At 39.2% G+C, this 24,636-nt stretch overlaps 2 protein-coding genes across 10 annotated transcripts; both read right to left on the bottom strand.

The window, feature by feature from the left end:
* Positions 1 to 331: 331 nt before the first annotated feature.
* On the bottom strand, positions 332 to 24,232 carry LOC117469876 (protein FAM111A-like). Of its 8 annotated transcripts, none has more exons than XM_034114332.1 (6): positions 22,768 to 23,173; positions 22,415 to 22,481; positions 21,240 to 21,309; positions 17,343 to 17,393; positions 15,416 to 17,243; positions 332 to 583 (listed from the first exon to the last, which is right to left on the bottom strand). In XM_034114332.1, the coding sequence occupies exons 3-5, from the start codon at positions 21,261 to 21,263 to the stop codon at positions 15,420 to 15,422; spliced, it is 1,899 nt and encodes a 632-aa protein (XP_033970223.1). In that variant the 5' UTR covers positions 21,264 to 21,309; positions 22,415 to 22,481; positions 22,768 to 23,173; the 3' UTR covers positions 332 to 583; positions 15,416 to 15,419. The 8 variants fall into 8 exon arrangements, with proteins under 8 accessions (XP_033970223.1, XP_033970227.1, XP_033970226.1 ...); XM_034114336.1 differs by lacking the exon at positions 332 to 583 and adding an exon at positions 24,214 to 24,232 and having other exon boundaries at positions 15,126 to 17,243; positions 22,768 to 22,842; XM_034114335.1 differs by lacking the exon at positions 332 to 583 and adding an exon at positions 24,055 to 24,203 and having other exon boundaries at positions 15,126 to 17,243; positions 22,768 to 22,842.
* On the bottom strand, positions 578 to 4,674 carry LOC117469878 (protein FAM111B-like). 2 transcript variants are annotated; one of them, XM_034114342.1, is made up of 5 exons: positions 4,568 to 4,674; positions 3,980 to 4,054; positions 3,069 to 3,138; positions 2,438 to 2,488; positions 578 to 2,337 (listed from the first exon to the last, which is right to left on the bottom strand). In XM_034114342.1, exons 3-5 carry the CDS (start codon positions 3,090 to 3,092, stop codon positions 592 to 594), a joined length of 1,821 nt encoding a protein of 606 aa, XP_033970233.1. In that variant the 5' UTR covers positions 3,093 to 3,138; positions 3,980 to 4,054; positions 4,568 to 4,674; the 3' UTR covers positions 578 to 591. The 2 variants fall into 2 exon arrangements, with proteins under 2 accessions (XP_033970233.1, XP_033970235.1); XM_034114344.1 differs by having other exon boundaries at positions 3,069 to 3,135.
* Positions 24,233 to 24,636: the final 404 nt, after the last annotated feature.

The raw sequence follows: 24,636 nt of genomic DNA, 5'->3' as shown, positions 1-24,636 counted from the left end.
TTTTTTTGAGAAAAAAAATGTAAAAGATCAGTTAGCTGAGTCTCTTCCCGTTACATGGATATAAAACATTCATAGTTTTATTAAATATTAAGATTCCTTAGACGTTGTTTCCTGCAAATGACGCGTTTATCCGCCCGGTACCGGGGGGGGCCGTGCGTAACAGGTTAAGAGACGGATCACGTCAGTCGGATAATATCCACATGTCTTACTTTTATAATTTTATAATCATAAATCTAATCGATAGATTTATGATCGATAGATATTAGAGAAATTGCATTGCTTTTTTGTCGAAGGAACCCATGCACAGCTTACTTCCGGGTTTTAGGACGGTTTCACTGTGGCACTCTATGGTGCATACATCAACACAGTAAAGTAAGGAAGTTGTTTAAAAAAGAACAAATGTAGATAATGAAAAACTAATAAACTATGATAAAATAAAAGAGTAATGCTTACAAGACATTTGGATATAGAAAAAAGTACAATTGGCTGTCACAGACTAACAGAGAAGTCAATAAGTCAAGTGTGATGATGCATGGGAATATAAGCTGTCCAGCCTCGTGTGTTTAGCCCCTGATTATCTAATCTTTCTAATCAGTCATCAAAGTGCCAAAGTATCATTTTGAGTATCTTTTTTAGGTCTGAGTTTCCCTTTGCTACTTCCTTAACTCTCTTCAACCGCTCCTCCTCCCCATGCTCCCTCAGTTTACTCACAAAGTGTGCAAAGATAGTTAGCAGAGGTTGGGCATACTCTATCACACTCTTAGTGTCCTTTGGAAAATCGTAAACGTATCCTGAGGTGTGCAAACCAAAAACCTTGCACTGAGCATCAAACACTGGGGATCCAGACGAGCCGTGATACATGGAGGTGTTGTAGGTTGTTACTTTCTCTGCTCTATTTCCACCTACCAATATATTTTCAATGCCTTGATTTTTGATTTCATCGATTATGTGGACAACAAAAGCAGTGCCTTTGTATGGCTCTAAATGATCTTCAACAGCCTTCACCCTGTTTTCTATCTCAATGATAGATATTGGATCCAGTTTTTTCACTCCTCCACCTGGGTGACCAATGATACAGGCTTCACCACTCTTAGGCTTTGGACCAAACCTCTCCAGGAGCCCTGGTGGCACATTCTCTTCTGTGACTTCATTTGTTTCTGGGTTGTATTTGTGGCCGTCAGGCTCAAGCTGAAGTATGGCATAATCAAGCTCATCATGACAGTAGCAGATGTAACGGTGAGCCAGCTTAAAGTGTTTGACATTTATGTGCTGTTCTTCAAAGTTAAAGAGAACATACACCTCTGTACCATCTTTCAGCTTTTTGTTTCCTTCTCCTTCAACACAATTGTCAAACAGGTGTGCGTTAGTCAAGATGTAGTTGTCAAACAACACAAACCCTGTTCCTGTACAAACACCTTTAACAACCACTTTGCAAACTGACTCGCCCAGTGTTATCAGCTCTCTGAGTCTGTGAACGTCGCTGAACGACTGTTGGATCTTTCCAAAGTCTTCCTTCCTCAGGTCCAGTGTCTCCTGATAAGAATCACCTGGGAATCTCCTCATAATCGATTCATTCTGTTCTGCACACTGCTTCCGCAGTAAATCATCAATCTTGTCAAACTCGACACTCTTAGCACTCTTTCCCTCAAATTCGTTCTCTGCTGTGACACGATCCACAAAATCTTTGACACTCAATGTATTGTTTTCCATTGTTTTCAGGATGACGTCTATTCTCTTCTTTACTTCTTCTCTGACTTTTTTGTTACGCACAAGACACAACTTGAATTCTTTTCCATGCAGGTTATCAACAGGTTGGGTACATCCAGTGCTTTTCATTGGATCCTTGTTGTCAGACAGAGTGAAGTTTCCAAGATCATCAATGAAGCGTCCATCTCTTCTCAGAGCGTCCTCCACTGTCATACCCTTCTCCCCATACACACACAGATACTTGAACCTATTGAAAGCATGGCTTCTGATAAACTTCTTTGTTCTGGTGTTTTCTCCTCCCACTGTATCAATACAGAAGACAGAATACATTTCCTCTGACTGTATTGGTTCCTCATTTTGGACTTGGGTCTCTTCAGTCTTTTCTCTTCCATGCGATAAGATCAGACACACACCTTCCCTGATACAAGTACAAGGGAAATGTGTTGCAATAGCATATTCCCTATCCTTTTTACACAGCTGAATCACAAGGTTTTTATCTGAAAACCGCTTTTCATATTTGTGACATGTTTGTATCGCCTGCAGCACTGTTCCAGGTTGATCACAGTTTATAGCGTGTTCATTGCGGTCAGAAGGACTGAATTTCACTCTGAAGCTATGTGAATGTCCGGCCTGCAGGAAAACCAGAGAAAGAAAATTAGAGTAACATCTACTTGTTGATGAAATAAAAATGCAGAATGTTTGTATGTGCAGTGTATCACAGTTTACTCACAGTGGGAACAGCATCCTTCTCCTTCTTTATGCTCTTTGGTTTTGTACCAGTCTGCAACATGAGAAAAAAGATTCAGATGTATTGTTGTTACAGTAATGGACGTCACTCATCAAATCCATGTGTGAACAGATTTGACCTTAAAGGAGTTTTATTATTACTTATTTATGAAAATTAACCCTGCACAAGTTTTTGTGTAAGTTATCAAATATTTTCATTTAGTTTTTCTGTTGTTAAAATGCAGCCAGAATGTACTTCAATCATCAATCAGTTCCCCGTGTTTTGATTCTTTGTTTACTATAGAGGCATGTGAGAAAAACATATTTAAGAGTTCACGGTAACATGTGGTGAGAAATAATTTATACAAATGGACTTTTTGCCATTTCATAAAAAAGACAGTTGGACCCCAAATCGTTTTTGAAGCTAGCACCCTAGAAGAAAGTCCTGAATCGATTTGTTATCGTAACATCGGACCTGAGGCCGTATGTTTGGACACTCGGGTGAAGCTGTCACTGATCAGCATCTACAGACCCAGCAGTCTGCAGTGAACTGGTGGTCTCCTGAGAGCTCTGGTCACTCTTTTCAGCTAACGAGGAACTAACTCTCATGAGGCGCAGGATGCCTTAACTCTCACCTCAGATCCTGCAGCATCCTCCATGTTGGTCACCTTCTGCAGACCGTGCTCTGGATGAGGAGCAGTTCTGCTGAATAAACAAATGAATACATTAATGAAGGATCTATAAATACATGAACAAGATGAAAAAATAAGGTTTAATAAATAAGGTGCAATGAATGAGGTTAAATATACAACATGAAATATAAAGTTGAAATAAATATCAATAACTATAAAACTCAAGTTATATGAAAGTGATGCTCTTATAAGCCTCAAATTATTAAATATTGCATTTAATAATTGAGTAGCTATGTCTCATAAAACTGAATTGGTTATAATGCAATAGATTGACTCACTGCAGGACAAATGTTCAAGGTTCAAGGCTTTTATTTGTCATACGTGCATAGCTAGAGTGTAGTTATGACGATGAAAATCTTAGGTCACAGGCTCCTCCAACAGTGCAACACAATAAAACGGATAAACACAACAAAATAGTGCAAGTAATAAGTAAATACTGAGGAAAAATTGTAAAAAAAAGTGAAATAGTGAAATAGTGCAAGTGATTGGAATATGATATATGAGATAAATAATGTCTAAGTAGCAGCCAGATTAATGTTATGATGTTGTTTCAAGTTCTTGTGTTTAACAGTCTTCTGGCCTGTGGGATGAAACTGTCCCTGAGTCTGGTGGTTTTAGTCCTGATGCTGCGGCACCACCTGCCAGACGGAGCAGACAGAACATTTTGGACAGAATGTACTACTTGCACTATTTGTATTGTTTTATTGTTTTATTGTTTGTATATATTTATGTTGTATTGTTGGAGGAGCCTGGGACTAAAGAAGTTAACTGTATCTAAGCCTTTTAATCTTTGAAATAGAAATGAGCGTTCCCCAGAAGAACTGGAAGGTTCCAGAACGATTGCAGAAACTTACCAAACCGGTTCAGCGGCTCCTCTCTCTGTGTAGGGCGTTGCCAGGTAGAGCGCAAAGAGACGAACAGTCGACCGCCTACAACACGGAAATACATTTAAATACGTTTTAGTTCTCGACAACAACGAAATAAAAGTATATGTTGAATTTTTGACAGCAGGTCACATGTAAAGAAAGAAGGACATGCTTAAACCGCTGCCTAGTAAGTCATGTCCTCTATCTGCCCCTTTCATCCCTATGCATCTCTAAAGTCCATGGCTCAGTTAATAGGGACTTGGACCGTAGGGTTGCTGGTTCAAGTCCCCAAACAGACCATGGAGTTTGGACTGGTACTTGGAGAGTTCACCTCCTGCCCTTGAACAGGTTCTTTGGCAAGTGGAGGTTGTTAAAGCTGGTGACGCTATGCAAAGTAAGCAATTATGATTCAACCTGAAGTAATTACACGTAACACGATAATGTTGAAGCGTCCTAGCAGACAAACAGGCGCATTTCACTGTGTGTCTTTGTTAAAGAGGGTTTCATCCCCCGATTCTATCTATCTAAAGACCCTCTCTGACCTAAAAAAACAAAGAAAGATTGTAAGCATCTCACCTTGACTTTAGTAGACTCGCTCTGCCAAAGGGCTCCCTGTGATGTGGCAAGCAAGGGTGGCACAGTGGGAGTGTTTATCAGAACTATCGTCATATCTGATTTCACATGTTAGCAGGAAGACACGTCTGTGTGTCACACCCTGATTGGTTCATTTCAACACAAAGGAGGTCCAAATAAACAAATGTATACAAATAAACTAACCTTGAACCTTGAGAAGGAAAGACATGCGTTGTGTCTCAATGTGCGTACTTCTGTACTTCTGGTCACATTTCACAGAGAAAAAATCAGCAGGATTTTCTGGTCATGAATTAAAGTTAAAAAGGAAGAAGAATGATTTACAATAAAAATAAATAAATCAAAAAGTAAACAATATTTTTTTGTAAACATTAGAAATAACATTACAAATGGGCAAAACTAAATATTTATACAAGCATAAGAAGTTGAAGTGAAAACGTGCAATATAAAGATAAAGAATAATAAAATAAGATATAATGATGTATTCAAACAAGAAGTTCAATAAAAAATGTGCAATACAAATAAAAAATAAAAACTTTACATGTGTGAATGTTGAGAGGGATAAAGGTGGAAAGATAAATGGATGAAAGTCCTCAGAGGACAAACGATCAGTCCTGATCATTAATCTAAATTATATATTCTTTATTTAAAGTTTGCTTTTACAATGGAGCTGTTTATGTTTGTTAAATTAATAAACACACAAATAACTGTGAAGCACTTTGAACACACCTCTCTGTCTTACAATGTGCTATACAAATAAACTAAGCTTGAACCTTGAACCTTGAGAAGGAAAGACATACGTTGTGTCTTAATTTACGTACTCCTGTACTTAAACTAGCTCTTTAGAGTGCATAAGTCTTGGGGGGAGGATAAGCTAGTTATTGCTCTTGGACGGTCTTCAGGCACCGATCTAGGACTTGTATACAAGGGTGGGAGCGCGAGTCAAGGTGCACCACTGGGTTCCCCATTGGGGAGAGATCATATCCCTACCCCCTCTGAAACCTCTTTAATCCGGACTAAATTGAGCTGGATGAACTTTGCTGTCACGCTGGTGTTTATTATGAGTTCATGTTTGTTCGTCTAATTGCAGTGTGGTTTTTCTTGTACTAACCGCCGTCTTGTGCATGTTTTGTAACAACTAATAATGAATCAGTCCATAGCCAGGGTAAAATAAACTAAGCTTTAGTTAACTCACCAAAAGTAAATGACTTGAGAAAAATAAATAATATATAGTGTTTTGCAAAATTCTGGTAGTATAGATGTGCTGCAAAATGAAAATAAATAGCAAAAGAGTGTTTGTATGTCCTGCATCTGAGTGTGCAGAGGAAACGTAAACAAGAAGCACACTGTTCAGGGTGTGCGCTGTAGGTGTAAGAAGAAGAGAAGATTATATTATTTTAAGACTACATTCTTAAATGTAATGTATATAAATTGTATTGCTGGTATGTTAAGATATGTTTGTGACCTTTTATAAACCCTATGCCCCGTCCTGCACCCTGAGACCCTAAGAGGCATCACTGCTGGTCGTAAAGACCTGCCTGAGGAGGTCAGGGTTGCAAAATCTGTCTGCTCTTTTAGGTCAATGTTGTATTATTTGTTTCATTTATTCTTAAATATATGTATTGTATGGTAATAATGAAAAAAAACGTAATGTATTGAACACATTCCGAAACAAAGCTGATAAGACAGAACTTGACTCAGACATAATACAAATTATTGTTGAAACCTTTTGCGCTGTTGCTGCAAAATGGAAAATGTGTTGATTATCTATTCCAACTGGCCACTGGATTCAGATAATTAATATAAGTTGAAGTTTAATTACAGTTTTAAATATAGTTTAACATTCTTTAATAAACTGCTTCAAATGATTTCTCGTATCAACCAATTGGTCTCCATAGACATTACTACAATTATAATAGTTGTTAAACTACTGACAAGTTTTCTGAAACCGAGCTTATGAACAAAAGAGTAAAGGTCGCTGGTTAAGCCAGGATCAATATATTTGTTGACGTTTTCATTACAGTGTGCATAATAAATGTGTTAAATGAATTGAGCAATTCTTTAAAAAGTATAATGTTGCAATCTCTTTACAATAAGTAATTACAGTTAACAAAGAAGTAGAGGTTGTTTTCCAAGGGCCTCTCCTTCACAGCCCTACACTTTAAATCATGAGACTTTCAAATCATAACAGACAGAGATCGGTATCACTTTGTGTTGCAAGCCAAATCCATGTAAAGGTTCTACTTGAGCCCAATTTAAATACCATAAAGAAAGTATTGAACCCAGCTCAAGCTAAATGTCAAATGTATTTAATTAAGGTGCAAGTGTTTTGATTTATTTAAAATGTTCTAATCTCAGCTTCTTTCGAGTTCAGTCGAAGCAACAAATTGTTTCTCATAACATTCTCACTGCTGTCCCAAATGTTTTAACCTTGGGCAGACAAGCTGTTCACACACCCACACACACACACCCACACACTTTGGATAAGTAGTCACCTTATCCACATTGTAAATTGTTGCCTTCTTTAAAGTTATTAGTAATTTAAGATTAATTATTAAATTAAATGTGGTACATAAGATAAAATAACTTGACTTGATCATTTTGTTCACAACATTAGACCTGTCCTCTAATCTCTACTAGAATAAGATACGTGTGCATGTTTGGATGTTTTAACACTCCTGTAATGTACCTAATCTTGATATCCTTTTCATTACAGAGCTGGGAAAATGGTGTATTGATTAGATTCTGATCCGTGCACGTCCAATTTTGACTGACTTTAGTTCTAATGTTAATGTTAATTTGACTTCAACCCATAAGTCATTCTTTAAATTAACTCAAAATGTCACATGATGATGGATTAGTGTTCCACATTTCTTCCACTAATTTGTTTTACAATTAGGCCAAAGGTAAAGAGAGACATTGATGACCTTGTGTCCCTTTTGTTAGTACGTGGTTCCATTTTGTCTATGACCTTGGACGGCTTCACTAAAAGTCACCCAGTTCTGCCCTGCTGCAGTCCGGCTGAGTGCAGTCACAGAGATGCTATGGCTGCTCTACATGACATTAATGGTCTGGTCTGAATGGACACCATTTCCTGCTCCCAGAGAGAATGACACTCCTCAAACTGAACATTACAGCTGTTGATACTGTCTCACATGGGTCTGCTCACTTGGAAGCCTCCCTGTCACACCAGCACCAACCCTTGGGTCAGTCAGATGAGACTAACGGCTTCACTTAGGGCATTTGGTTCGGATACATGACTCTCGTTACCGCAGAGTGGGTTGTTTTTAAGGCTATTCATACTGCTATGGAGAGGATGCCTGTAAGTTGGCGAGCTGGTAAAAGCCCCTACTATTGTTCAAATAGGCCTAATGTCAGGGGCCTCTGTATTCACATTGTATAGACAATGTTTCCACCTGGTAAAACTGAAGGCTGCACGAAACTGAGGCTACAATACAACCATTCTGTTCTGCTCTAACAATTCAATTTATAGATTGTACATCAAAACAATTAGCTTTTATTGTTTCCAATGATAACGTCACCTTAAGTGGAGGAATGCAAACCTGTTTTCAAATGTAAGGTTTTGATTTTGTTTGACATTTCTCAGTAATGACACCCTCAGACACCCAATATCATTCATGCTATGCCTTCAGTAATAACTCAGATGTTAAAGGGATGAAACTTTTCCTCCCAAATCAGATATGCTTTGTTTTTCAACAAATGTATCCATTTCCTGCATAATATATGTTTATCACAATGGTTTTTGTAAGCTGCACACAGGTGATACTGAGTCTTCTCGATTAATAGATTATAAACTATACCATGCTTAAATAGACTTCTAAGTTATTATTTCATATGTACCATATGTAAGAAGAGGGAGGGAAGAGTCAATTATATTGAGTAATTGATTTTATATTGGGTAATTTATTTCTCAAACCTATGTTTTATGGAAGAGACTAAATATTTCTGATAAACTAATATTTTATCAAAAGGTAAATGGTGAATTAATATACATTTAGAATCATTGAGAAGGGGTTATATCCACAGGGACAAGCTCACCTTTAACTTACAATAACATGTCTCTGCTATGGACTGATGAGTATATGATTCTTGCATGTTCAATGACTAACACAAACCTTCAAAATGATAATGTGCATGTGTCAGGAAGGCTCCCAAATCATTCTGAGGGGCCTATTTTTTGTAATTAAATGATAATGTGCTAATCCATTACTTTGAGTTGTCTTCACTCAGAAAAACATCCCTATCAGGTGTTAACCCAATAACTAGGACATCTCTCAAGGCCAAGGGTCAGAGAGAGAGGGTCACACTCTCCGGGTGCAGAGAGCACCCCCAGCCACGTGCAAGGAAGCACGAGGTCGTTCGAGATGGGATGCGGTTTTCTATAATACAAGGTTCCATGTTTCTTGGAGGAGTTTGATGTCTTCCTAACCTCTCCCATCACGGGGGGGACACCTGGATGCATCAGGAATACGCAGTTGTACTCAAGCAGATAGCAGAAGGAATACCGGCAGACGAGCCTCCGTCTCACTGGGGCATCAACTACAGTGCTCACTGAATGAGCCACACAAAAGCAGAGCAATTGGGGGGTTGAAATATGGCGCTCTGATGAAGAAGAGTTTGAGCCAATCAGCACCTCAGTGCTAATCTACAGTATCAGGATGCCTTTACACACCAGACACTCGGTGTCATAAAGGGAGGAGGAGAACGAAGACTGACGGACATGTTCTTCCAGCTCTCGTACAAAGATGAACTTTGAATTGAATAACCAGATGTTTAAAGATGTAAAATTAATGATTGGTCTTTATATTTCCAATGACCAGACATGTGTTAAATAGTGGTGATAAATATATTTTGTCAGATCAGATTACACTTTCACACTAAACAAAATTAATAAATAAATATTTTCAGATTATAAGGTATTGAATAATAAGGTATTTCTAATATTATAACAGATCATGTTAATATCCTTAATCATCCAGCAATCAGGCTTAACAACACTACTCTTTAATGTATTACCCATGCACAGACAGACATAACATGATGTTTCAAGGACTGGATTAATTTCAGTTTTGGCCCAAAACAAATATTTATAATAATTCATATAACAATTATGTAGCATATTTGATCCTCAAATTAGAGAAGTATAATTTAAAGAAATTGATATTCTATATTCAACATTAGATAAACACAGAAGAACCCTTTCCAAGTACCATAGGTAGATGTTCAGGTAAGTATGGCTAATAAGAATAATTGATAGACTTCATTTGGTACAGATCAGTTGTAGCATTTACAAATGTATGAATTAAAGTTTTAAGAATGTTTAATCTTTCCTTTCCAGGTTTTTACAAAAGTCTTTGAATATTTGCCTAACTTTTCCTTTTCAGATTTTGAACAATGTACTTGACTAAAATGAATGTACTGATTTTACTAAGACTGAGTGCCTTACTCTTGGCTAAAGCGTAATGAAGTAAACATAAAGTAATCCTAAAATTGAAGACACTGCAATTTTGCAGATTACAGATTGATCAAATCACCACTGTGAATTTTATGCCTTAGCTGGATCTCTTATGATCCTAAGTTTGAAATGCTTTTGACTAGTGATTGCCTTAAAGCAAATCTTTAAGCTGCAAGCTGGTTTTGATTTTATAGTTTGATAAATGACATTAACTAATGGGTTTAAATGATAAAAGATATTAGTTTAAAACAAATATTTTGCTATTATGTATCTGTGTTTTATGTGTGTTCATTATTGTACTTATTGACAAAAGATGCTCCAAACACTGATGAGAGATAATTTTTCCTATTATGATTGCCTGTATCAATCATTGTGATTGAATGTTTCAATCTTACTCTACTTTGTGATGTAATTGAATGTAAGGTGAGACCACACTCGAATCTGAAGACGCCTATTGATTTAAATATTGACCAGAATTATTATTAGACTAATGTTTTAAGGTTATCAAAAATGATAAAAAGAGAGGAACTGTTCTTATAATAATAATAATTCTTCTAGATATCTAACCTTTTGCTCTGTGACGTTTTATGATCTACTCTGACGTCTGTTATCTCCTTTAAGGAAAGGCCTTGGTGCCATATGTGTTGTTGTCATCAGTTTGTGACCGGTCAACTTGTCTGGCACGAATGGTAATTGTTGTGAGAACGCTGAGGCACTTCTTTATCGGTGTTTGTGGACTCTAAGATGTGAAATCCTTGAGGCCATGAGTGTCGGACGCAGGTGGCTCAGTGTTCCCAGCTGTTTAGTCTACTCCTTCAGAGATGTTGATTTCTCTCTGTGAACCAGTTAAAAGGTCTAGCATAGAGAGAGGCTCTTCAGAATTGACGTGGCAACTCTACCGTGAAGTCAGAACCTCTGACTCTTTGACTTGTGATGTGAATCCTCCGGCCGAATACTCTGAATAAACCCATCAGTGTTTGACATCAAAGCTCCAACTCTCACGTGTCTCCTTCCTGAGTCGGTGACTCCATGCATTGCTACATAGAAGTTTCCCCCACAAATAGTACGGCAAAAGCTCTATGAATATGAATATGAATATGAATTTGGTCACATCGGTCAGAAAGTTACCCCTATTTTTGGCTACGTAACGGAAGTGCTTTGGTAAGATCCGCTCTAAAAAGATAAGACCAAAGAATGTGGTTTTATTTCCCTATTTAATACATGTACCACAGTACTGGTGTCAAAAAGAAGCCACCAAATAGTTCATGGGGTTAGTTGAGTAGTCTGTAATGACTTGGTACCGTAAACAATAACGTTGCTTGGTGGCTAACATCACATGTGCAATTTGCAACAACACTTAATGGTTGAAATTCACACACTGCCCACATGTTCACAGTGCACAACATGGCAGTGTACGAAGGGAAGTATCCACATTGAGACACAGCATTAGGGTTCATCCCAAATTGGACATTTCCTCGCTCCTAAACTTAACTGGAAGTTGTTTTGGTGCGCCATCTTGAAGACCATCCCAAAGCGTGAGGATCGAGGAAAGATGAGCAAGGAAGCGCCTGAGCGTCCTTTAGTGATGTTTCTTGAATTGCCGATACACCCCCTTATTGTGTATTGGTCACTCATTGGACGCTGCAGCTGATTGGACAGAACCAATGCATTTCAACATCGATTTGGGAGGGTATGTCCGACAAGTGGTGTACATTTCTGAAACCGTCAATCGGGCGATCATGCTTGATTCTGCGGTGTTGCTTTAGGAATGATCAGTTTTTGTCACGTCCCATTACAGATATTGGTAAATCTGGAAGAGCCAAGGGTTTGTTTGGCTCAAATATTACTTTGCAGGTGTTTGTTTTAATGACAATGAGAAATAAAAAGGCTGTGATAATTCCAGAAAAGATATTGTTGTTGTTTCTCATTAAAAGTGAAGGGGAGGGTGAATGGCCACTAGTGGGAGCTGTAGGCTTACAGTTCGTTAGGTCCTAAATTAACACCAGCTGATAATACTTCTGTACTTTGACCAAGATAACATTTTACATCCAGGACTTTTACCTGTAATGTTTTGTTACTTATTTAGATGAGTGCCTTTTTCTTGAGTAAAGGATTTGAGTGCTTTTGACCTCACTTCCTTCTTATCCTATGATAAATGTGTTCTTTATGAAGCAAATGTTGCTGTAGTTTTCTTCAGCTCTGAAAGGTATGGTAAATGTACACCTCCCCATATCAAGCCTGTTTGAAAGACACATTTATTCAAATATGGCTTGAAGGATGCTTGTTCGGCTAACAGAGTCCTTGCTACACTGTGGTGTTGGGACATTACTCTGGCCTGTTTTATCCCTGTATTATGTATATTATCACACACTCTAAAACACTGTTTATAGTGTGTTTTTTTGCTTTGACCGGTACTTATTTATCAACCACATTCGAGCCGTAACATCATAACCTTTTTCAGGTGAGAAAACGCAAAGTAATGGTACCCTAAATCATCATTTGACCTGCAGCAAAGAGAAGTCCAGGGTTGTTATTGCAGCACATATGGAAATAAAATGTTATCGCCTGTTAAGACTGAAGGGTGGAAATGGTGGCAACAATTCACCGTCTCCTGCTCTAGGACTTCAACATTGCCGTATTATGTGTTAGTACTTCAGGTTAAAGTATAATTATTTACTTTGCATAGCGTCACCAGCTTTAACAACCTCCACTTGCCAAATAAACTGTTTTTCGGCTCTATTTTTGGTCTTTTGGTTCTTTTATGCCCCTTTCACACCGGCGCTTTTCCAGCTCCTGCTCGGAGCTGGAGCTGGAAAAGCGCCGTTTTTTCCTGTTCACACCGCAGCGGCGGCGCGTCATAGCTCCGGAATGCGGTTCACTTCCAGCTCCAAAAAATTGTCGGTCCAGAGGCAAGAGCTTCGGAGCTATGACGCGGCGTCGCTTACGTCTCTTACGTCTCTTACGTCTCTTACGTCGAGGCGTGCAGGAAACCTTACTTTGACCATCCGTTCGCTGTTATTGATCATTGTGGAGAGCAGGCAGACGTTTTGTTTGTTATTATAGCAGCTATCGGATGGAATCAATACATGGGCTGTACAGGTTGTCATGTCCGACTATCACAAGTAGAATCATAATGAAAAATACGCCGGTAAAATGTGCCTGTAGAAAACGGCTTAGCAAGTAGTCAGTTTAGCTTCGGTTGCTATGCTAACATCACCCATGTTATACCAGAGAAACTTTCATAACAGCGTTGTGATGCCAAACAGCGTCAATTCAGATTGACACACATTCACTTAAGGGGAACTGGGGATATGTATCAGCTGCTTGTGTAACAGTCAGACAGTGAATACTTTAGAGCCGTGTGAGCTAACCCGGAGCTAACGGGAGAATAAACTCCCGTTGAAGAGCAGCCAGCACTGCAGCGGTCGGTAAATGCGGCTGAAACACATTAATAAACAATGAACCACGGCACTCTGGAGAAAAGTATAAGGTTGGAGAAGTCGTTATTTAATTTAATCTGGCTTCGTATGATTAAAAGCAACACGATCATCGACCCGACGCAGTCCCCGGCCCGTTGTTGTTGTGGGAGAAAATCAGCGACTTAAACTGTGACATCATGACGCAGCTGCAGCAGCTCTGGGCAGTGTGAACAGAGCGGGAGCTGAAAAGGGAAACCGGAGCTGAACCAGAAAAGCTCTAGCTAGGAGCTAGAAAGGGAAAAGCGCTGGTGTGAAAGCCGCATTACTCGCCGGAAGTGGGAAAAGGGGCGGGGCTACATACGTTGAATAACATAACCCTAAGTTTAAAAAATCAGAAACAAGAAACTGATTTTGAGGAGATCAACTTTTAATAAAACACAAACAGAATATATTGGTAGGGAAGGCCAGGACAGAATAAACACATTTACCACGGGAGAAATATATGACATTGAAATAAAAACAAATATCAGCTCACACTTAAAGTGGACCTATCATGCTATATTTAAATGATATATTGTAGGGCCATACCTATATAAAGTATATTTATACGTTTCTGTTTTCAAAATACCAAACAGATCATGCATTTTAGCCATGCCTCATTTCGCTCTATGTGCTGTTTGCTGTCTACGGGTCTGATTCTGCTGACCACGCCCCCCTGCAGGAGAGGGGAGCCGTGCTCTGATCAGCTGCTGGGCTGTCAGAAGAGGGGGAGAAAAAGAGATCTCCGTCCTCCGTGTTTTATTATATTATTATAGGCCTATAGAGTCGTTATTCATTTGTTTTAAAGCTCAATAAATAACAAAGAAGACCTTTGACCTGCACTTTTCTAATTTTGTTCGGAAGATTTAAACTTTAACGGACATCTTGACCGGCGAAAGAAACTGAAACTGAAACTCTGCCGCACGGTCCCCTCGTTCCTTGGAAGAGGCGGAGAGGTGGGTGTTTGTCATCTGCTGGTGGACTAACCGGAGAGAATTACAGTGCTTGCCTCGACGGGGAGGGATTGCATTGAATTAAAGCAGCGGGAGCAAACGCTTGCCTCGGGGAGGGAGAAAAAAAGCCACAGCGGAGAATAAACAGAAGGGTAACCATGGTAACTATGGGCGGGAAGTCTTCTTCGCTGCTTTTGTGGCAGACTACAGCGCCACTTACAGGCCTGGCATATGTACTACAGCGTCTCCAGCGCTTTCGAGCGGCAATGGCCGGCCGTGGCCCAACCCCACATTCCCCTGATAGGTGGAGAGTTGGCCCAATAGCCGTAGCGCCACCGTCCTGACGTCAGGACAGTGTTCAAATCTGGATCAGTTTTTATCAGATCCGTTGCAGCCCCTTTTATAGAGATTTGGGTATGGAGGAAAATAGAGAGGGTTATGTTTTCTGACACTTGGTGAGTTCCCTGGAACACCGGGGACACATATTCATGTATAAAAGACGTACAAAAGGGCATTTTGCATGATAGGTCCCCTTTAAGGAGCTTCCAATACGTGTTAAAAGAGAATAGGAAAAATATGGCATTCAGTTCACTGCCTCAATAAAATACATAAAAAATACATTCATATATTCCACAAACCGTGAGTATGCAGTACAATCAACATGAGAATTTGGTTTATTGCCAATAAGGTTCATTTGGTGTACAATGGCGCATACATAAACACAGTGAAGTAATGACATTGTAAAAAAAAGAATAATAAAAAACTATGATAAAATAAATAAGTAATGCTTACAAGAAATATGGATATAGAAATAAGTACAATTTGCTGTTACAGACTAACAGAGAAGTCAATATAAAACAGGATGCCCGTACCAGAATCTTAAGTATAATGATGCATGGGAATATAAGCTGTCCAGCCTCGTGTGTTTAGCCCCTGATTATCTAATCTTTCTAGTCAGTCTCCATTGAGTCATCTGAGTCATCAGAGTCGGGGTTGAGTATGTTTTCTAGGTCTGGGTTTCCCTTTGCTACTTCCTTAACTCTCCTCAACAGCTCCTCACCCCCAGGCTCCCTCAGTTTACTCACAAAGTGTGCAAAGATAGTTAGCAGAGGTTGGGCATACTCTATCACACTCTTAGTGTCCTTTGGGAAATCGTAAACGTATCCTGAGGTGTGCAAACCAAAAACTTTGCACTGAGCATCAAACACTGGGGATCCAGAGGAGCCGTGATACATGAAGGTGTTGTAGGTTGTTACGTTCTCTTTGTTTCCACCTACCAATATGCTTTCAATGCCTTGATTTTTTATTTCATTGATTATGTGGACAATGAAAGCAGTGTCTTTGTATGGCTCTAATTGATCCTCAACAGCCTTCACCCTGTTTTCTATCTCAATGATAGATGTTGGATCCATTTGTTTCACTCGTCCTTCTGGGTGACCAATGAGACAGGCTTCACCACTCTTAGGCTTTGGACCAAACCTCTCCAGGAGCCCTGGTGGCACATTCTCTTTTGTGACTTCAGTTGTTTCTGGGTTGTATTTGTGGCTGACAGGCTTAAGCTGAAATATGGCATAATCGAGGTTGTCATGACAGTAGCAGATGTAACGGTGAGCCAGCTCAAAGCGGTGGTAATTTTTGTGCTCTTTTTCAAAGTTAAAGAGAGCATACACCTCTATATCATGCTTCAGCTTTTTGTTTTCTTTTCCTTCAACACAATCTTTAAACAGGTGTGCGTTAGTCAAGATGAAGTTGTCAAACAACACAAACCCCGTTCCTGTCCAATAACCTTCAACAATCACTTTGCAAACTGACTCGCCCAGTGTTATCAGCTCTCTGACTCTGTGAACCTCGCTGAACGACTGTTGGATCTTTCCAAAGTTTTTCTTTTTCATGTTCAGTGTCTTCTTATAAGAATCACCTGGGAATCTCCTCATCATCAGTTCCTTCAGACCTGCATACTGCTCCCGCAGTAAATCATAAATCTCTTCAACGTCGACACTGCTGCCACTCTGACCACTCTTTCCACTCTTACCACTCTTTCCCTTGGATTCGTTCATTACTTTGACACGATCCACTAAATCTTGGACACTTAATTTATTGTTTCCCATTGTTTTCAGGGTGACGTTTATTCTCTGCTTTACTTCTTCTGTGACTGCTTTTTTGTTACTCTTCAGTTGTGTCTTTTCAGGTTGTGCCTTTTCAAGAGATAACTTGAATTCTTTTTCATGCAGGTGTTTAACAGGTTGGGTACATCCAGTGCTTTTATTTGGGTCTGTGTTGTCAGACAGAGTGAAGTTGCCAAGATCATCAATGAAGCGTCCATCTCTTCTCAGAGCGTCCTCCACTGTCCTATCCCTACCCTTCTCCCCATACACACACAGGTACTTGAACCTACTGAAAGCATGGCTTCTGATAAACGGCTTTGTTCTGGTGTTTATTCCTCCCACTGTTTCAATAGAGAAGACAGAATACATGTCCTCTGACTGTATTGGTTCCTCATCTTGGCATTGGGTCTCTTCAGTCTTTTCTTTCTTATGCGATAAGATCAGTAACTCATCTTTCCTGATACAAGTACAAGGGAAATGTGTTGCAATAGCATATTTCCTATCATTTTCACCCAGCTGAATCACAAGGTTTTCATCTGAAAACTGCTCATCATATTTGTGACATGTTTTTATCGCCTGCAGCACTGTTCTGGCTTGATCACAGTTTATAGCGTGTTCCTTGTGGTCAGAAGGACTGAATTTCACATAGAAGCGATGTGAATGTCCGGCCTGCAGGAAAACCAGAGTTAGAAAGTTAAAGTAAATCTACTTGTTGATTAAATAAAAATGCAGAATGTTTGTATGTGCAGTGTATCACAGTTTACTCACAGTGGGAAAAGCATCCTTCTCCTTCTTCATTCTCTTTGCACATGGATCAGTCTGCAAAATGAGAAAAAAGATTCAGATGTATTGTTGTTACAGTAATGGACTTCCCTCATCAAATCCATGTGTGAACAGATTTGACCTTAAAGGAGTTTTATTCAGGGTTCTTACACCTTTTCCAAAGTCAAATTCAAGCACTTTTCAAGCATTTTCAAGGTGCATTTTCAAGCTTTTCAAGCATCTTACAGCTGTTGTAAATTACATATTTATATACACATACTTATACTCAAATGATTATTTCCCTACCTCACATTAAATCAGATGTTCTTTATGCTATAAACAACCAAATGTGTGTTTCATAATAGCATTCTACATGAGGATGAAAAATAAAAAAAATTAGAAAAGAAAATTAAGTTTAATATTTCAAAATGAGTGACCCATCTGTACGTAGACTGGGCATCCCATATAACCTGGCTGAGCCAATATAAAACAATCAGCCAAATAACTTTTCAATACATTATTGATTACTATTTTTGAGGTACTTTTAGGTTGGCAGTAAAAAAAATTCGAGAAATGACCCCTTAAATGATGACTTCTGGTGATGTTAGAGGGGGGGGGAAAGGAGAAATCGATGCTTAAAAATATGAGAAGACTGATCAATACCTCCATAATCTTCAGTGTGGAAAATATTATTTATCAACCTGAACATCTACTACTTTACCAGGAATTTGTGTTCTCAGAACTGGTCTGTTTTTATCTTTCTTAAAACTGTTCATGTTTTATGAACCAACACCTTCACCAAGTAGCTTTACAGTGAACTGCATGTGAGATATAAAATTAATAGCATCTTTTCAGTAGCATTAATTATAAATATTTAAGTGGTTCAATACAAGTCACTACAGCATTTCAAACTGAACTGTGAATAAATGCAATTTAAAAAAAATAACCACAGCACAAAATGTCATAAATTGTGTTTTTTCTTTGTTTCTCTGAGGATTATTTACAAACAGGCTTATTTACATATAGCAATAACTCAGAAATGAAAAAGCTACATCGTCTAACACGAACAACCAGTTAGCATAATGATAATATATGTGTTATGTACAATGTAACTGGCAAGGCTAGAGCAAGAAAGAACATAAAGTTTGCAAAAGGTTTAAATAACTTCAAGTATCTGTCTTCAGATTACGTGGAGGTTTTAGTCCGATGGGAAGCAGATTTTAAGCGACACCGAAGATAAACCAAAAATGTGGTGGAGCTGCAAACCGTGTAGTGTTGCTGGGACAGAACAGGAGCTATAACCGTTGGAAAATACATCACAGACAATGCAACAAACGTGGAGACAGAACAATCACTTCTGTGATAAATGCCCACTTATTAATAAACTTCTAACAACCATGGGAAACCTCCTCTCTACATATAAAGTGATATCCAAGCATGGGAAACAAAAGACAGCATTTACCTGTTTGCATCCAGCTAGCCAAGCCTTTCTTGTGTACCAGCTACTTGTGAAGCCTCGTGTATAAATGTTGTCTTTTTCACGAGATTGCTGCGATATATTCAAATCGGGTTGGTCCGGTGCAAGGTCTTTAAGCAACAATTTATCTGCCAAACTTCTCCTTTCCAAAGGATTGGAGATTAGCTCTTGAACAGAATTAGGCTCGGACCGAGGTCCGGAGACTCCACCTGCACACGAAGCCATCCTCATCAACTACTGCGTCAACCGGATACGAGTCACTGTCCAAACTACTCACAGACTGCACTGGGCGCTGACATTGGCGCCCGGTGACCGTCATCTTTGACGACGCTGATTGGCTGAAATTATATTTTCGCGGCATAGTTTACACGTTACAGATAGCAACAGTCAGCTGCTGGTGGCTGCTGCTGCACTGGTTGAAGGCTCCTCTCTTAGCGCCCAGACGAGAGAAGGTGCATGGGCAAGGCCAGGCAGGAAACATGTGACTTATCAGTAACTTTAGACATCGTAACACAATTTTAAACGAGATTTTATTGTAGATTATACATTTTACTGATACCAATTATATAATATTTACCTTGTTCATTAAAAATAAAAATAAAAACATATATATTTTTTTAATTTTAATTTTAATTATTATTTATTTATTTTTTTTTCAATATGGGAAGAGGTGGGGCGGCGCCCCTAGCGCCCCTATGGACCGGCCGCCACTGATCAAGTGTTAAATCAGACTTTAGTTCCACCTGGAGTAAATCCACAAGCTACTCTGTAGTATACAAAGTCATTCAAACTAGCTGCACCTTTACCAGCTTTGAGAACACTTTCATGATCAATCATTATAAAACATATCCTATACAATTATTAGGGATGCTCCGATCGCCAATTTTGGGGCCGATCGCCGGAATCAGTATCGGCGGATACCGATCGCCGATCCGATCGAGTGGGCAGGGCCTAATGGGCTCTTCCATTTAAAGTGATGTTTAAAACTCAGTTAATGGGGCTCATTCACTGGCGCTTCCACAAACCAACCAACCAACATAATTATTACATTCAAATGAAGTACATTATTCAAGTTTACATTAACTTTGGATAATAACACGGGAGAAATGAGCGGAAGCACTCTCTTTTCCTCTCTCCCCCTCTCTCTCTCCTGACAGCCCGTCAGTATCTCCTGCAGCTCACTGATCCAGTAATGAGTGACCCGACAGTGAAGAATAAATATATTTATAATTAGTTTGTTCCAGAGGTAGATCAAATAGCTAAGTGTGTTAGGTCTAACTCTTAATGTGTGTTCTGCTCCGCTCACCGGTCCGTCACAGCGGGTGGAGCTGCAGGATTTCTGCTTCACACACACGTTGCATACCGCTATTTTATTGTCTTTTTCGGACACTTAAAATACTGCCAGACCAGTGAAGCCATTTTGGCGAGCTTGTTTTAGTTTACATGCAACGATAGCCTAATCTAAAATGCTCTACTACGGCGTACCTTTCGTGTGGTGTGTGGCTCGTCAGCGCAGACTCTCGCATCGTTATTGTTGCACACTTTGCAGGAGGCTACTCTTGGGCTTGACCCTCGTCTTAGCCATGGCTTGTATTTGTCTTCTGCTAGCCAACGCTCGTTGAAACGGCAACCTCCTGGCATACTGTCATCTATCACTCATCAGAATGCCCAGGTCACACACGTAACAAAAACACTTGCCGGTCACGCGCATTGCGCGGGAAGGCCGGAGCGGAGCTGTTTTATGTAAAAGCGAAGCAATTAAGCGCACTCCGACTTCTTTATTTTCTTTTAACCTAAAAAGCGAAGTAAAGCATTTACAATTTCAAGCACTTTATCCCAAATTCAAGCACCATTCCCAAAATTCAAGCACTTTTCAAACCTTGAAAACACCTCGTACAATTTCAATCATTTTCAAGGATTTCCAGCACCCGTACGCACCCTGTTTATTATTACTTATTTATGACAAGTAACCCTGCACAAGTTTTTGTGTAAGTTAACAAATATTTTCATTTAGTTTTTCAGTTGTTAAAATGCAGCCAGAATGTACTTCAATCATCAATCATTTTCCCGTGTTTAGATTCTTTGTTTACCATAGAGGCATGTGAGAGAAACATATTTAAGAGTTCACGGTAACATGTGGTGAGAAATAGTTTATACAAATGGACTTTTTGCCATTTCATAAAAAAGACAGTTGGACCCCAAATAGTTTTTGAAGCTAGCACCCTAGAAGAAGGTCCTAAATCGATTTGTTATCGTAACATCGGACCTGAGGCCGTATGTTTGGACACTCGGGTGAAGCTGTCACTGATCAGCATCTACAGACCCAGCAGTCTGCAGTGAACTGGTGGTCTCCTGAGAGCTCTGGTCACTCTTTTCAGCTAACGAGGAACTAACTCTCCTGAGGCGCAGGATGCCTTAACTCTCACCTCAGATCCTACAGCATCCTCCATGTTGGTCACCTTCTGCAGACCGTGCTCTGGATGAGGAGCAGTTCTGCTGAATAAACAAATGAATACATTAATGAAGGATCTATAAATAAATACATGAATAAGAAGAAAAAACAAGGTTTAATAAATAAGGTGCAATGAATGAGGTTAAATATACAACATGAAATATAAAGGTGAAATAAATATCAATAACTATAATAACTAAAGTTATATGAAAGTGATGCTCTTATAAGCATTATATTATTAAATATTGCATTTAATAATTTAGTTTCTATTTCTCCTTGTTCTGCATCTTGCCAACATGGTCAGGCCGTAAGCATTTGGCAGGCTAGGCCTGTGTTGTTCAACCAGGACAAGCTGGAACAGGGCTAACCCAAAGCAGCGGCATAACACAGTGCAAAGGGAGGTCTGCTAGGAACGAAACTGACCCGGAAGGACGTCTGGAACATGGAAAGACACCGGATCAAGTTTCTGATGTCCTGCCTACTCCATCAAACCTCCACATACGGGGGTAGGCACTGAACCCCAAATGCTAGAGGCCTACCAACCCTGTGTCGGTCATTTCTGGCGGATAGGAAATGTCGATGTTGACACAAACAGACTCTGACAAAGTTGGCTTCTGGCGTAGAGCAGGCAAGAAGACAACACTTTCTAATGGGCCTCCTTTCATCCACTGTCTCAGGTCAGCCCTGGAGATGAGGAGCAAAGGAGTCCTGGCAGGCGACTGGGAGCCGGTTGTGATAATCCTAATCGTATCCTAATGGTTATCTAAAGCAGTGGTTCCCCTAATTTGATAAAGTTTCAAATTCATTTCTGAAATATTTCGTTAATAAATATTTCATGAGTAATATAGTTGTCTTTGTCACATTTTATTTGGCATTAGTAAATAATTATGCACATTTACAGATATTTTACATGATATGAGTGATAACACGTGTTATAAGGGCTATTTTGCACAATAGGTGTACCTTGAGATTTTTACTTGTCCTTTGGTGTGCCTTGGGCACAAAAGGTTTGGGAACCACTGATCTAAAGTGATAGCAAAGGAGTCCTGGCAGGCGGCTGGAAGCCGGTTGTGATAATCCTAATCGTATCCTAATGGTAATCTAAAGTGATAGACCGTAGTTACTTTCCATCAGTGCATTGGATCTCACCTCAGATCCTGTTCAAGCTGCTGAACCTCGGTTCTGGAGACGAAGGGCAGTTCTGCTCAAAATGCACCTAGGTAAAATAAACAAGGTAAAGTGAATAAATAAAATAGATAAGGTAAGGTGAATAAATCGTAAGGTAAAATAAATAAGGGGAAATAGATCATATTTAATAAGGTGAAATAAATGAATAAAGCAAAAATAAATAATATTAATGTGAAATAAATATGGTGCAATAATTAAGGTGAAATTATTGAAATTATATAAAGGAGAAATAAGTAAGATAATAATGTAAAGAGTTCACAAACTGTTGAAAAATGACATTAAAGTGTTGCTGTAAAAAAGCATTGTGTACTGACTGCAGGTCAGAGAAGTTTCCAGACAGATGAGTCACTGCACAAACAGGAGGGGTTTCTGTGTTGAGCAAACAAGAGCTGAAAGGAAGGGAAAAAAACTCAGGCCTTTCAGAACATAAATCATCCTGCTCTGAGGTCAAACTGATCCGCCACACTTTAACAGAGATAAAAGATTCAAAGTTTTAATGGCTCTCCAGAATCTCCACTCTATTGAACTAAAGTTTTTTTTTTGATAGATGGAACGGTTTGGCTAAAATCTCAGTTTAAGTTTTGGGACATTTTCAGAGCGTTTCAGATTTGACAGAATGTTCAGATCTAGAGTTGATGACGTCTTCACTTAAAGGTGGGGTAGGTAAGTTTGAGAAACCGATATCCCGATAGCAATGAATATCTTAAGTGCTTTGACAAAAAATCCATAAGAAAATGTCATCTGTGGAAGCCGTAGTACTGTAAAAAGCACGACCAATGGCCTACCTGCCTGTCAGCCTTCCATCTGTGCACAAACTTATCTCGTGCCCTCATTGGTCATGTGCGCGTTCGTGTGTGTTGGAGGAGGGGCTCTGTAAGGAAGTGGCAGATTTTTTCCGCCTGTGTATTTTCAAATTCTAGCGCACTCGAGCTGGTTTCTCCAAAATAAAACCCCCCTGAAAAAAACATCATAAACAAGCTCTCAATCCCATAATATTCACTCCTTTCACATCAGTTTATATCATTAAAATAGAAAGAAGAATACATGAATACATAAAAAGACATTGGTAAAATTGTTGGGCTTTTTTACTTTGGCAAAATGTAATTCTTTTTTATTGAAACATTTGTGGATGATTTATTTCTTATGCTGCTGATTCCTGATTGGACCAGCTGTTGCCTTCTGATTGGCTCATCCGTTATTTTTGAAAGAAAAGCATATTAGCCCCTCTCTTATCTCTCCTGCTCCTACCTAATAAATACGGTGATGATCTGAAATCATCCGGTGTTTGAATAAGACTTCTGTACTATTGTAAATACACTGTTTGTTAATAATCTAAGTTTTAACCTATACACTTTAGTAGGAGTGTGAAGCCATGTTTGTTGTTTTTGATAGTAGGAGCTCAGATAATACGTTTTTGTTTGTTTGTTGGTTTTTTGGGTAAGTTAGTACTTCTTCCACCAATAACTTGAAATAGTTAGAGTAGAAATACTCAGTAGTTACATTCGACTACTGTGCGTGTCCTTACATGCCCCATATGTATTCATAAAGCGAATAATAATAACAGTAATACAAATAACTCAGAGAGAAAGGAGATGTCTTACCCTGACTTCGGTCGACTAGCTCTGAGGAAAAGGCGCCAACAGTACGGAGCTCAATAAACAGGAAGAGGCACACAGAGGGCGTGTAAAGCTATCTCACATGACGAAGTTTTATTACCGGAATTAACCCTTCAGACTCCTTACATCTCACCAAACACATACCTGCAAACTGAGGTCGAGAAATCTGCTGTCACGTCATCCTCTTCTCAATAAAACATCTTTGGCTTCTCAAGTTTTCTGGCCAATCAGAATCAAGAATCATCTTGTTGCTGGAAGACTTTGTGGGGAATAATTTTTTTTTAAAGTTGAGTTTCGTTTCTTGCTAAATACACGATAGATAAGTAGTTGCCAGTTCACACACACACACACACACACACACACACACACACACACACACACACACACACACACACACACACAACCCTAATTCAGCACCATGAACAGCATCATATGGCCTCAATGCCAGGTATCAGTAGATGAGAATGATCATTATCTCCGGTGGATTAACACAAACCTAGTTATATAAAACGATGCACAACCATAGACTGTATATATAAATGGACGTAGGGTCCGTGACGTCACCCA

Source organism: Trematomus bernacchii, unplaced genomic scaffold, assembly GCF_902827165.1.
Source record: "Trematomus bernacchii unplaced genomic scaffold, fTreBer1.1, whole genome shotgun sequence".
Lineage (NCBI taxonomy): Eukaryota > Metazoa > Chordata > Actinopteri > Perciformes > Nototheniidae > Trematomus > Trematomus bernacchii.
This window is presented reverse-complemented; position numbering and strand designations above follow the sequence as displayed.

Coding starts and splice junctions, on each gene's coding strand:
- LOC117469876 (XM_034114336.1), bottom strand. CDS start 21,263: ATGGAGGATGCTGTAGGATCTGAG. Junction 17,394..21,239: donor AGGATGCTGTAGGATCTGAG/GTGAGAGTTAAG, acceptor CTCATTTTGCAG/ACTGATCCATGTGCAAAGAG. Junction 17,244..17,342: donor AGAAGGATGCTTTTCCCACT/GTGAGTAAACTG, acceptor GTTTTCCTGCAG/GCCGGACATTCACATCGCTT.
- LOC117469878 (XM_034114342.1), bottom strand. CDS start 3,092: ATGGAGGATGCTGCAGGATCTGAG. Junction 2,489..3,068: donor AGGATGCTGCAGGATCTGAG/GTGAGAGTTAAG, acceptor CTCATGTTGCAG/ACTGGTACAAAACCAAAGAG. Junction 2,338..2,437: donor AGAAGGATGCTGTTCCCACT/GTGAGTAAACTG, acceptor GTTTTCCTGCAG/GCCGGACATTCACATAGCTT.